The sequence below is a fragment of the Macaca nemestrina genome, chromosome 19 (assembly GCF_043159975.1).
Source record: "Macaca nemestrina isolate mMacNem1 chromosome 19, mMacNem.hap1, whole genome shotgun sequence".
In the NCBI taxonomy this organism is placed as follows: domain Eukaryota; kingdom Metazoa; phylum Chordata; class Mammalia; order Primates; family Cercopithecidae; genus Macaca; species Macaca nemestrina.
The window spans coordinates 70,298,233-70,311,274 of NC_092143.1; the positions used below are offsets into that span (position 1 = coordinate 70,298,233).

A 13,042-nucleotide genomic window follows, 5' to 3' on the forward strand; every position below is an offset into this window, starting at 1 on the left:
AGGCATGGTGCTGCACGCCTGTAGTCCCAGCTATTCAGGAGGTTGAGGCAGGAGAATCTCTTGAACCCAGGAGGCGGAGGTTGCAGTGAGCCGAGATCATGCCACTGCACTCCAATCTGGGTGACAGAGCAAGACTCTGTCTCAAAAAAAAAAAAAAAAAAAAAAAAAAATCCTGTTGTCTCCAAATGTTTTGATTACGTGCCCCAACAATAAAAAAGTTTAAAGCATAATACTACCAATATATGTATATGTATTTATACACTGAATAAATTTACTACTGTACCAAAATATTATCTTTGTTGTAAATGCATATAAATAAAAAATGTAAGTATAAGTTAAAATTTAAGCATAAGTTAAAAATATAGCTAAAAGTTGTAATGTTTCCTTTGTGAACCCCAGTGGATTATCTTATACAACCCCTAAAGTATGTGCCCCATTTTTAGTGAAGACACACTATTGAAGGTTACTATTCTAATCACCATTTTAAATTATTCTAAAAGACTAAAAATGTTAGTATGGAATGTGTTAAGTGTGTGATGGGCTGTTTCCCTGGATTTCTACTTGTTGCTAATCTTAATAATACCTAAGTCTTTTCTGCATAATAAGTAATGTATTAAGTACTTTCATTGTACTTTCATTGCTGAATAATACGGCTGCTTAAGGGTGTGCTTATGAGCATAGTATGTTTTAGAGACAGGATAATGCAGTTCACTTAGATAATCTCAGCCCTCACAGTTCTTATACTACCAAAATACTGTCTTTGCATTAGTTTTCTCTGGAATTGTTTGTGTATTTTCTTTTTTCTTTCTTTCTTTCTTTTTTTTTTTTAAGACAGGTTCTCTCTCTGTTGCCCACCCTGGAGTGCAGTGGTATGATCATGGCTCACTGCAGCCTGAACCTCCTAGGCTCAAGTGAGCCTCCCATCTCAGCCTCTCAAGTAGCTGGGGGTACAGGCACATACCACCACACCTGGCTAATTATTTTATGTTTTGTAGAGATGGGGTTTTGCCATGTTGCGCAGGCTGGTCTCGAACTCCTGAACTCAGCAATCCATCCACCGCAGCCTCCCAAAGTGCTAGGACTACAGACCTGAGCCCCACGCCCAGCAGAGATGTTTCTGTTTGCTTATTTCTTTATTTAATTTTTAAAAATTTTTAATTTCTGTGAGTACATAGTAGGGGTATATATTTATGGGGTACTTGAGATATTTTGATACAGGCATGCAATGCACATAATCTTTTTTTTTTTATGAGCTCTTACACATACTTTTAAGTGAATTAATAAATATAAACTTGAAAAGTACTGTTGATTTGCACATGACTTACTGAAAACCATAGTTATCCTGGAAGTTGACATCCAACACTGGATTAGATTTTACCAGGCCAGGCAAGGTGGCTCATGCCTATAATCCCAGCACTTTGGGAGGCCGCAGAGGGTGGATCCCTTGAGTCCAAGAGTTCGAGACCAGCCTGGGTAACATGGCGAAACCCTCTCTCTACAAAAAATACAAAAAAAAAACCCAAAACACAAAATTGGTGGGGCGTGGTGGCACACACCTGTAGTCCCAGCTACTTTGGGGCTGCAGTGGGAGAATCACTAAAGCCCAGAGATGGAAGGTGCAGTGAGCCGTGATCATGCCACTACACTCCAGCCTGGGTGACAAAGCAAGACCCTGTCTCAAAAAAGAAAAAAAAAAAAAAAGTACTTGAAGAAAATATCTTCAGCACAAACATTATTATACTAATTTTGCCATACCTGATTAAGCAAATATTTATTGAGTGCCAACTTTGTGCCCTGTGCTAGGCTGTTTAGTAGTTTGTTTTTAAGTCTTTTTAGTATGATGGAGTTGGAATGACCTTGATTTTTACTTCTGAAATTCTTTCGTTCCAGGCACCGACATATGTTTGTAAAACAAGTTGATATGGATCATGTCATGAAGGTAGGAGAGAAACTTTATGTAATACTTTTATTTCTTCTTTTGAGGCAAGACTAGATATAATTTGTTTTTGTGTTTCAGGCTAAATCCATCAGAGAGTTTGATAAGCGATTCACTTCAGTCATGTTTGGATACCGAACAATTGATGATTATTATACTGATGCCAGTCCAAGTCGTAGACTAACGTCAGTAGGAATTCCAGTATTGTGTCTAAATTCTGTGGATGATGTTTTCTCACCCAGTCATGGTAAAATTAACATATTTCTATATATTTTGACATGAATTAACTTTTAATATATTGTTCTTTTTAAGAAAATATAGTAGTAAGAAAATGTGTCATTTCCATTACTTAAAAAACTAGATACTCATAACATAGTATCTAAATGTCTCAGATCACTTAAATATTTTCACAGACCCTTATCTAGTCCGTTGTGAGAAGCTCAGAACAAATTATGACTCACTGTTTTGCTCGTTCTCATTTTTATAACCTTTCCTTCTTATCAAATACACTGTTCTTTGGAAAGATTATGTTACAGTCTTTTTGCCTCAAGAGAATATTGTCATCACTTGCCTCTTCTTCCTGAGGTTCCTATACAGAAAAATTTGAAGTTTTTCTTCCCTTTTAAGCTGGAAAAGAACTTGAGACTTTATAAACACAGTGGCTTTGATTATCTCAATTAGTGAAGCATATTTGGACTAGAAGGTCATATTTGAAGAGAAACATTCTTTCCTTTTCCCTGGAATACTGTATAAAAGAAAATTAGTTAGCTGGGCAAGGTGGTGTGTGCCTGTAGTCCCACATACTTGGGAGGCTGAGGTGGGAGAATCACTTGAGCCCAGAAATTTGAGGCTGCAGTGAGCTATGATCATGCCACTGCACTCCAGCCTGAACAACAGAGTGAGACCCTGTCTCTTAAAAAAAGAAAATTATTCAAAAATAAACTTTCCTGCTTTCTTTCTCACTCTGTCACCCAGGCTGGAATACAAAGGCATGATCTCGGCTCACTGCAACCTCCACCTCCTGGGTTCAAGCAATTCTCCCTCCTCAGCCTCGCAAGTAGCTGGGATTACAGGAACCCGCCATCATGCCTCGCTAATTTTGTATTTTCGTAGAGACAGGGTTTCACCGTGTTGGTCATGCTGGTCTTGAACTCCTGACCTCAGGTGATTCGCCTGCCTGGTTCTCCCAAAGTGCTGGGATTACAGGCGTGAGCCACCACACCCACCCTAAACTTTACTGCTTTCTTTTTTTTTTCTTTTTTGAGATGGAGTCTCGCTCTATCACCCAGGCTGGAGTGCAGTGGCAAAATCTCTGCTTACTACAACCTCTGCCTCTCGGGTTCAAGCAGTTCTCCTGCCTCAGCCTCCCAAGTAGCTGGGATTACAGGTGCCCGCCACCATGCCTGGCTAATTTTTGTATTTTTAATAGAGATGAGGTTTCACTATGTTGGCCAGGCTGGTCTTGAACTCCTGACCTCAGGCGATCCACCCACCTCGGCCTCCCAGAGTGCTGGGATTACAGGCATGAGCCACCATGCCCGGCCAACTTTCCTGCTTGCTTATGTCAAGAAATATGAAATTTGATGACAAAGATAGGGAGCAGCCTGGCCCACACGGTGAAACCCCGTCTCTACTAAAAATACAAAAAGTAGCTGGGCATGGTGGCACGTGCCTGTAATCCCAGCTGCTTGGGAGGCTGAGGCAGGAGAATCGGAGAATTGCTTGAATCAGGAGGTGGAGGTTGCAGTGAGCTGAGATCGTGCCACTGCACTCCAGCCTGGGCGACAGAGCAAGACTCCATCTCGAAAGAAAAAACAAAAATTTTTTTCTCTCTTTCCTTTCAATACATTAAAACCATTTTCCCCAAATACTTCATTTAAAAAATGATTCTAACTATAAACATAACACATATGTTGTGAAATTTTCAGAAAATCCCCAATGTGTGTGTATATATATGTATATATTTTTAAATTACCTATTATTTCTCTAGAAGATCCTATTTTATTGTGTGATTTATGATTAATGACAAGTAATCTTAGAAGCTGAAACTTATGGCCTTGACCACAATTTAGAAAATGAAACTGTGAACTTTAATATCAGTTGACTTACATGGTGATTGTTTTAGCATATTTTCATTGGATTAAGGAAGTCTGGTATTTCTCTACCCGTTTTTATATTTCACTGACCTTTTTACCAACAAAAAATTCCCAACATTTTAACCTTACCCACTTGGGTGAAGTTTGAACTCATTATTTTCTATTCTTTCCCAAGCCTTTAAAATAGTCTTGCCACATTGAAATAGTGGACAATTGTCTGCAGTCTGAGAGAACAGGCAGCTAGCATCTTTCACATGACTCAAATGTGGCCCAGCCTTTTGTTCTTCTGATATGACTGTAATTCTCAGCGTTAGAAATTTCTGAATGTATCCAGAATGTGAAGTTTAGGCTCTTGATAATTCCTTTAGAGGCAAATGAAACACTCTAAATGTTTGGTGAAAAAGGAAAAGCAAAAATAGTATCAGCCATTCCCCCTTAAGTTCCCACACCTGATCCCAAGATAGATGTTCACTTTTTTCCTTGGGACGGATGTGGCTAGCTAAGGACATGAAGTCAGGACCACTTTTTGATAAGAATTTAGCTTTTTGAGCCTTGCTTTAGGGCTATCGGTTTATTCTTTCGAGTCTTGCGAAGGGTCAAATGTAGAGCATTGTCTAAACAGTCAGTTTGTAGAAGACCCCAGTTGTCTTACACTGAATTTTAGCTTCCTTTTTCTTCTTACAAGGGGGTGGGGTAGAGAAGCTGTTACCTTTAATTAGCTCATTTGCCCCTAAAACTCAGCCCAAGTTGTGAAGTTGTAATTATTGCATCAATCACATTTTATATATATATTTTTTTGGACACAGGATCTCGCTCTGTCGCCGAGACCGGAGTCCAGTGACACTACCATAGTTTACTGCAGCCAGGCCGAGCGAAGTGGCTCACGCCTGTAATCGCAGCAGTTTGGGAGGCCGAGGTGGGTGGATCACCTGAGGTCAGGAGTTCAAGACCAGCCCGAGCAACATGCTGAAACCCCATCTCTAGTAAAAAAAAAAAAAAAAAAAAATACACAATTAACCCTGCATGGTGGTACGCACCTGTAATCCCAGCTACTTGGGAGGTTGAGGCAGGAGAACTGCTTGAACTCAGGAGATGGTGGTTGCAATAAGCCAGCCGAGATTGCACCATTGCGCCTGGGCAACAACAGTGAAATTCCATCTAAAAAAAAAAAGGTTTAACTACAGCCTTAAACTCCTGGGCTCAAGCTGTCCTCCCACCTCAGCGTCAGCTAGGACTATAGGCGCATGCCACCACACCAGGCTTTTCTTTTTCTTTTTTTTTTTTTTTTTAACATTTTTTTGTAAAGACATGGTCAGTCTTGCTATGCTGCCCAGGCTAGTCTCAAACTCCTAGCCCCAAAGATCCTCCCAAAGTGCTGAGATTACAAGGGTGAGCCACCACACTGGCCTCAACCATGTTATCATAATTAGGGAGATAAGATTTGGCAGTATCTGAAATCAAAACACTTCTCATGACAGGTTTTGATCCATTAGGGACCTTATATCATAACATTTTCACTGACCTCTAAGCATGGGAGGAAAAAAAAAAACTTTAGTGCATATCTTTTAAAGTTTATACTCAGGCCAGATGGGTGGCGCACGCCTGTAATCCCAGCACTTTGGGAGGCTAAGGCAGGCAAATCACTTGAGGTGAGGAGTTCGAGACCAGCCTGGCCAACATGGTGAAACCCCGTCTCTATTAAAAATACAAAAATTAGCTGGGCATGCTGGTGGGCACCTGTAATCCCAGTTACTCGGGAGACTGAAGCAGGAGAATCGCTTGAACCCAGGTGGCAGAGGTTTCAGTGAGCTGAGATTGCACCACTGTACTCCAGCCTGAGCCACAGAGCAAGACTATGTCTCAAAAACAAATACAAAATAAAAAAGATAAAAATAAAGTTTAGCCAGGCATGGTGGCTCATGCTTGTAATCACAGTACTTTGGGAGGCCGAAGCAGGTGGATCACGAGGTCAGGAGATCGAGACCATCCTGGCTAACACGGTGAAATCCCGTCTCTACTAAAAATACAAAAAATTAGCCGGGCATGGTGGTACACGCCTGTAGTCCCAGCTACTGGGAGTCTGAGGCAAGAGAATGATGTGAACCTGGGAGGCGGAGCTTGCAGTGAGCAGAGATGCGCCACTGCACTAAAGCCTGGGCGAAAAAGCAAGACTCCGTCTCAAAAAAAATAAAAAATAAAGTTTATACTTACTCAAGGTAGATTTATAGAGCATATGAAAAGACTGTCGAGGCCATGCACGATGGCCCACACCTGTAATCCCAGCACTTTGGGAGGCCGAGGCAGGCAGATCATGAGGTCAGCAGTTCAAGACCAGCCTGTCCAATATGGTGAAACCCTGTCTCTACTAAAAAATAAAAAAATTAGCCAGGTGTGGTGGCGCACGCCTGTAGTCCCAGCTACTCAGGAGGCTGAGGCAGGAGAATCGCTTGAACCAGGGAGGCGGAGGTTGCAGTGAGCCACGATTGCGCCACTGCACTCCAGCCTGGGTGACAGAGTGACACTCTGTCTCAAAAAAAAAAAAAAAAATAGAAAAGACTGTCTTACTGGTGAATTATATTAAATACAGCAACTATGTTTTTGTTTTTGTTTATTTGAAACAGAGTCTTGCTCTGTCACCCAGGCTGGAGTGCAATGACGCAATTGTGGCTGACTGCAACCTCCGTCTCCCTGGTTCAAGCGATTCTGCTGCCTCAGCCTCCCAAGTAGCTGAAATTACAGGTGCCTGCCACCATGCTCAGCTAATTTTTTAATATTTTTAGTACAGACAGGGTTTAACCATGTTAGCCAGGCTGGTCTCAAACTTCTGACCTCAAGTGATCCACCCTACCCATCTCAGCCCCAGAGTGCTTTAAGTACAGGCATGAGCCACTGCGCCCGGCCAGCAACTAGGTTTTTTTTGTTTTGTTTTGTTGTTGATTTGTTTTGTTTCGTTTTGTTTGAGACGGAGTGTTGCTCTGTCGCCAAGGCTGGAGTGCAGTGGCGCAATCTCGGCTCACTGCAACTTCCGCCTCCCTGGTTTAAGCGATTCTCCTGCCTCAGCCTCCCGAGTTGCTGGGACTACTCACCACCATGCCTGGCTAATTTTGTTTTTGTGTTTTTAGTGGAGACAGGGTTTCACCATGTTAGCCAGGAGGTCTCGATCTCCCAACCTCGCGATCCTCCTGCCTCCGCCTCCCAAAGTGCTGGGATTACAGGTGTGAGCCACTGCACCAGGCCACAACTATGTTTTTTAAATACTTTTCCTTTGTCTTTACCATAAATAGAAATTCAGAGAAGGAAGAAAAGGAAAAATGCACCCATGTTTCATTGCCCAAAGATAAACACTGTTACCATTCAAGAGAATTTCATTCGTTTTTGTTGTTATCTATATGTTTTTATTATATAAATTATATTTATACTTTTGAATCCTTAATACAGCCATTAATTGGCCTGAGGAATCTAACATTATATACAGTTCATTCGTTTGTTCTTTCTTTCTCTCTCTCTCTTTTTTGTTTGTTCGTTTGTTTTTGAGATGGAGTCTTGCTCTGTCACCAGGCTGGAGTGCAGTGGCGCCATATCAACTCACTGCAGCCTCGGCCTCCCAAGTAGCTGGGATTACAGGCACGCACCACCATGCCTGGCTATTTTTTGTGTTTTTAGTAGAGACGGGGTTTCACCATGTTGGCTAGGCTGCTGTTGAACTCCTGACCTCATGATCCACCCGCCTTTGCCTCCCAAAGTACTGGGATTACAGGCATGAGCCACCGCACCCAGCTTTTTGTTTTTTTTAGACGGAGTCTCACTTTGTCGCCAGGCTAGAATACAATGGCACAATCTCAGCTGACTGCAACCTCACCTCCCAGGTTCAAGCGATTCTCCTGCCTCAGCCTCCCAAGTAGCTGGGACTACAGGCACACGCCAGCATACCCATCTAATTTTTGTATTTTTGGTAGAGACAGAGTTTCATCGTGTTGGCCAGGATGGTCTCGATCTCTTGACCTCATGATGCACACACCTCAGCTTCCCAAAGTGCTGGGATTACAGGCGTGAACCACCGCGCCCGGCCTCCCTCTTTCTTTTTCTTTCTCTCTCTCTCTTTCCTTTGTTTTCTTTTCTCTTCTTTCTTTCTTCCTTTTCTTCTTTTTGTCTTTCTCTTTCTTTCCTTTTCTTTTTCTTTGCTTTCTTCCTGTCTTCCTTTCTTTCTTCTTCCTTTCCTTTCTTTTCTTTCTTTCAAGACGGAGTCTCACTATGTTGCCCAGGCTGGTCTCGAACTCCTGAGCTCAAGTGATCCTCTCACTTTGGCATCCCAGAATGCTAGGATTACAAGCATGAGCTACCATGCCAAGCCACATCATGTAAAGTTGATCAAAATAATAGCTAATGAATTTCTAACTCTCACAAAGGTGCTAAGCTTAGTTGTTTTCCCTGCTGTAACGCCTCAGTGGGAATTTTATAGCATATTATGAGGATTCACCATTCCTTGAATTGTCTTACTTTAATTTCTCAAAATAAGACTTGACGTGTACTTTTGTGTTATGATTAAATCTTGGATTGGTTCTTCCCAAAATGATTGTGCAAGTATATGACCATATATACAAACTGTTATAAGAATATAGATAGTTGATATAAATTAGACTCATTCCATTTAACTATGCTCATTACATATATTTATATAATGGTGTTTTGATTTCTGTTTATTAGACATGATAAAGATATATGCTTTTCCTAACAAAAACTTAATGATTATATTTTTCTCTCTCCTTCTCTCTTATTGCCACCCTGTTTGGGCTGAAGCTATTCCAATAGAAACTGCTAAGCAAAATCCTAATGTTGCTTTGGTCCTTACTTCTTATGGAGGCCATATTGGTTTTCTGGAGGGAATCTGGCCAAGGCAATCCACTTACATGGATCGTGTCTTCAAGCAGTTTGTGCAAGCCATGGTTGAGCATGGACATGAACTCTCTTAACATGTAGTTCTTCGGGTGCATTTTGTCTGAACAACAATTGTGAAGGCAGCTCAGCTTAGTGCACAAATTTTAACTACTGTATATAAGGCAAATAAGCCAGCAGATGGGTGAAGAGGTCCAGAACGATATGCAAAAACTACTTTTTAGAGAAACAAAACAACTTTGTAGCAACAAATTAAATATAGTATTAGATTGTTACTTATGTAGATTTTATTTTTACTATGCCTTACCAAGTACATCCTTAAAGTAGTATGTACATGAAATTGCACTTAACCAAAACTATTGTGTAAAAAAAATTTTAATTCCTCAGGGTTTTAATTTAAACTAGTATTTTTTTAGATTATTCGTTTTAGGTGATTTAATGGTACTTTAATAACTGCTGAGAAATGTTGGCTATTTGAATGTAAGTTATAAGGTGGTACATTCCTAAGGGTATTTATAGTTAATGATGATAACATGGAAACTGAAATAAAATACAATGCACTAAATCTTTTATGTATTCTAACTTTAAAAGACAAGTGCAACACTGTTAGACTGACTTCTATATGTGCTCTTTTATTCTGATAATATTAGGGCTAACTTATGTTTTATAATGATTATAATTTACATGCTTATTTTTAAAATAGTATATGTGGACGCATATATATCATTATATTAAAATAAATTCTACCATTTTAAATTGGTCTTTTGTGAGTTTTTATCTACTAAAAGGGCCCAGAAAGTAATCCCTAGAAAGTAATTTATGATAATTTTATTAATGCATTAGTAAGAAACATTAATACTGTTTTGCTTTTCTGTTTCCAGAATATCGGGCTCACACCACTTGTACCAATTAAGAATACTTTCAGCTGCAGGAAACCTAACAGTGCCGTAAGGAAAAATTGTATCTAATTAACTTGTATTATAAGAATTCTCCTGGTGGGTAGGCCAGAGCTGGTGCAGAGGCTTACCAGTGTCATCAAAGACCCAGTCTGTTTCTATTCCATCCTTATCACAGTGGCTAGTTATCTCCTAAACCCAGGGTGGCTGCTGCAGTTCCAGATGACACATTTGTGTTCAAAGAAGGAAAAGGGAGGAGTGGGGCCAGACACATCTGCCCTTTTAGGAAAGTGAAAGCTTTCCCGGAACACTTGCACTTACATCCATTAGCCAGACCCCTGTCACATGGCCACCCAGGTGGAGTGAGAAACTGGGAAAGCAAGTAATTTGCCAGTTACATACTTTATCAATTATAGTGAAGGCAGGCAAGGGAAAGGGGATTGGCAATGGTTATTGGGCTAGCCAGCCAATAATAATAATTTCCCCATTATTCAACATCTTTTCTTTTTTTTTTTTTTTTTTTTGAGATGGAGTCTCGTTCTGTCGCCCAGGCTGGAGTGCAGTGGCCGGATCTCAGCTCACTGCAAGCTCCGCCTCCCGGGTTTACGCCATTCTCCTGCCTCAGCCTCCCGAGTAGCTGGGACTACAGGCGCCCGCCACCGCGCCCGGCTAGTTTTTTGTATTTTTTAGTAGAGACGGGGTTTCATCGTGTTAGCCAGGATGGTCTCGATCTCCTGACCTCGTGATCCGCCCGTCTCGGCCTCCCAAAGTGCTGGGATTACAGGCTTGAGCCACCGCGCCCGGCCTATTCAACATCTTTTCCCTCCTCAGTACTTCAGGCTGTTTATAAAATACATATATTTTTTCCTCGGGTATCATGTTGAGAGAACCATGTACAAAAAATACATATTAACATAAAATTATTTACTAAAAATGCCACCATTTGGAGAACTCCTGATGATATACTTGCAGACTCCCTCAATACTGTATCTAAGATGATAGCAATGATAATACCGGTGCTTTTTTGTCTGTACAGAATATATTCTGATTCAATCATAATCATTCATTCAGTCTGTATGGATGAGGGGGCTGATCCTGCTTTTCAGAGTTATCTTCTAGACTTTTCAGGAGAATATCATGAAGGACACTCTGGGTTTACAAATCTTAAGGACCATGGACTTCTGGTTTGCAGGGAACCAAAAGGAAAGAAGCAAGAGTCCTAAAGCCTTTACATAAACCTCTGCTTCTAGTCAGGCCAAAACCTTTGGACTTCCCAGTTGTAAGAGCTAATACATTCCTTTTTTTCACTTTAAGTTGATATGCTTTCACTCACAACTCAGAATCCTGCCCAGTATATTTAGGAATGAAAGATGTGAATAAATTATGCCTAGATGAGAAAGCTCAGTTGTGAGCCTGTGGCAGGTGAGCTCTGCACCTCATGTATTCTGTCTCAAAGCATTTACATAGTGCTTTGCAAACAACTCTCTGAAATTATGGATTTTTAGGTATACATGGATGCTGGCTGGCCTGAATCATATTTTTTAACTTCTTTTCTTTTTTTGAGACAGAGTCTCACTCTTGTTGCCCAGGCTGGAGTGCAATGGTGTGATCTCAGCTTGCTGCAACTTTTGCCTCCCCGGTTCCAGCAGTTCTCCTGCCTCAGCCTCTGGAGTAGCTGGGATTACAGGTGCCCACCACCATACCCGACTAATTTTTGTATTTTTAGTAGAGACAGGGTTTCACCATGTTGTCCAGGTTGATCTTGAACTCCTGACCTCGTGATCCGCCTGCCTTGGCCTCCCAAAGTGCTGGGATTACAGGTGTGAGCCACTGCGCCCGACCTTAACTTCTTTATTGAGATGTAATTCACATATAATAAAATTCACCCATTTAAAATACACAATTTGGAGCTAGTGCAGTGAGCGTGCACCTGTGGTCCCTGCTACTCGCTACTTGGGAGACTGAGAAAGGAAGATCACTTGAGCCCAGGAGTTTGAGGCTGCAATGAGCTATGATCACACCTTTAAATAGCTGCTGCACTCCAGCCTGAGCAACACAGCAAGACCCCATCTCTAAAAAAATATTAAAGTGCATAATTCAGTGGTGTTTGTTCACAGAGTTGTGCAGCCATCACCATAATCTAACTTTAGAACATTTCAGGCCGGGCACGGTGGCTCAAGCCTGTAATCCCAGCACTTTGGGAGGCCGAGACGGGCGGATCACGAGGTCAGGAGATCGAGACCATCCTGGTTAACATGGTGAAACCCCGTCTCTACTAAAAAATACAAAAAACTAGCCGGGCGAGGTGGCGGACGCCTGTAGTCCCAGCTACTCGGGAGGCTGAGGCAGGAGAATGGCGTGAACCCGGGAGGCGGAGCTTGCAGTGAGCTGAGATCCGGCCACTGCACTCCAGCCTAGGTGACAGAGCGAGACTCCGTCTCAAAAAAAAAAAAAAAGAACATTTCATCACCCTAAAAAAAAGACCCTCTACCCCTCCAATGCCTAGGCATTGCAGCCCTAGGCAATGCTAATCTCTATGTCTATAGATTTGCCTGTTCTGGGCTGTTTTATGTATATGGAATAAAACAGTGTATGCTCTTTTGTGACTAGCTTCTTTCACTTAGCATAATGTTTTAAAGGCTCATCCATATGTGGCATGTGCCACCAGTTGTTGACGTTCTTTTTTTTTTTGAAAAGGAGTCTCGTTCTGTCACTGGGCTGGAGTGCAGTGGCACAATCTCGGCTCACTGCAACCTCCGCCTGCCTGATTCAAGTGATTCTCCTGCCTCAGCCTCCTGAGTAGCTGGGACTACAGGCACCCGCCACCACCACTGGCTAATTTTTTGTATTTTGAGTAGAGACGGGGTTTCACCATGTTGGCCAGGATGGTCTCCATCTCTTGACTTCATGATCTGCCCGCCTCAACCTCCCAGTGCTGGGATTACAGGTGTGAGTCACAGCGCCCAGCCTGATGTTCCTTTTATGGATACATAGTATTCCATTGTGCAGATAGAGATCAAATTTTGTTCATCAGTGATGGACATTTAGGTTATTTCTTTTTTGCTGTTATGAATAATGCTGCAATGAACATTTGTATATAGTTTTTGTGTGAGCATATTTTTAATTTCTCTTGGGTATATACCTGGTCATATGGTAATTCTACACTTTTTGAGGAACTACCAGGCTTTCTCAAAGCAGCTGTACCATTTTACATTCCAACC

The 13,042-nt window shown here is 41.6% G+C and overlaps 1 protein-coding gene across 5 annotated transcripts in view; it reads left to right on the top strand.

The window, feature by feature from the left end:
- Window positions 1-12,419, top strand: part of LOC105464824 (abhydrolase domain containing 3, phospholipase) — a 48,917-nt gene extending 36,498 nt beyond the window's left edge. Inside the window, exons 7-10 of one of the 5 annotated variants that reach the window (XR_977032.2) lie at window positions 1,891-1,939; window positions 2,018-2,183; window positions 4,839-4,948; window positions 8,830-8,947. Coding sequence is in view for 4 of the 5 variants with exons in the window: in XM_011712910.2 (XP_011711212.1) it covers window positions 1,891-1,939; window positions 2,018-2,183; window positions 8,830-9,002 (388 nt within the window). In the remaining variant the exon portion in view is untranslated. Of the gene's footprint in view, window positions 1-1,890; window positions 1,940-2,017; window positions 2,184-4,838; window positions 4,949-8,829; window positions 9,688-9,806 lie in introns of those variants that run through there. The other 4 variants (XM_071085565.1, XM_011712910.2, XM_071085564.1 and 1 more) reach the window with 4 other exon arrangements.
- The last annotated feature ends 623 nt before the right edge of the window (window positions 12,420-13,042 follow it).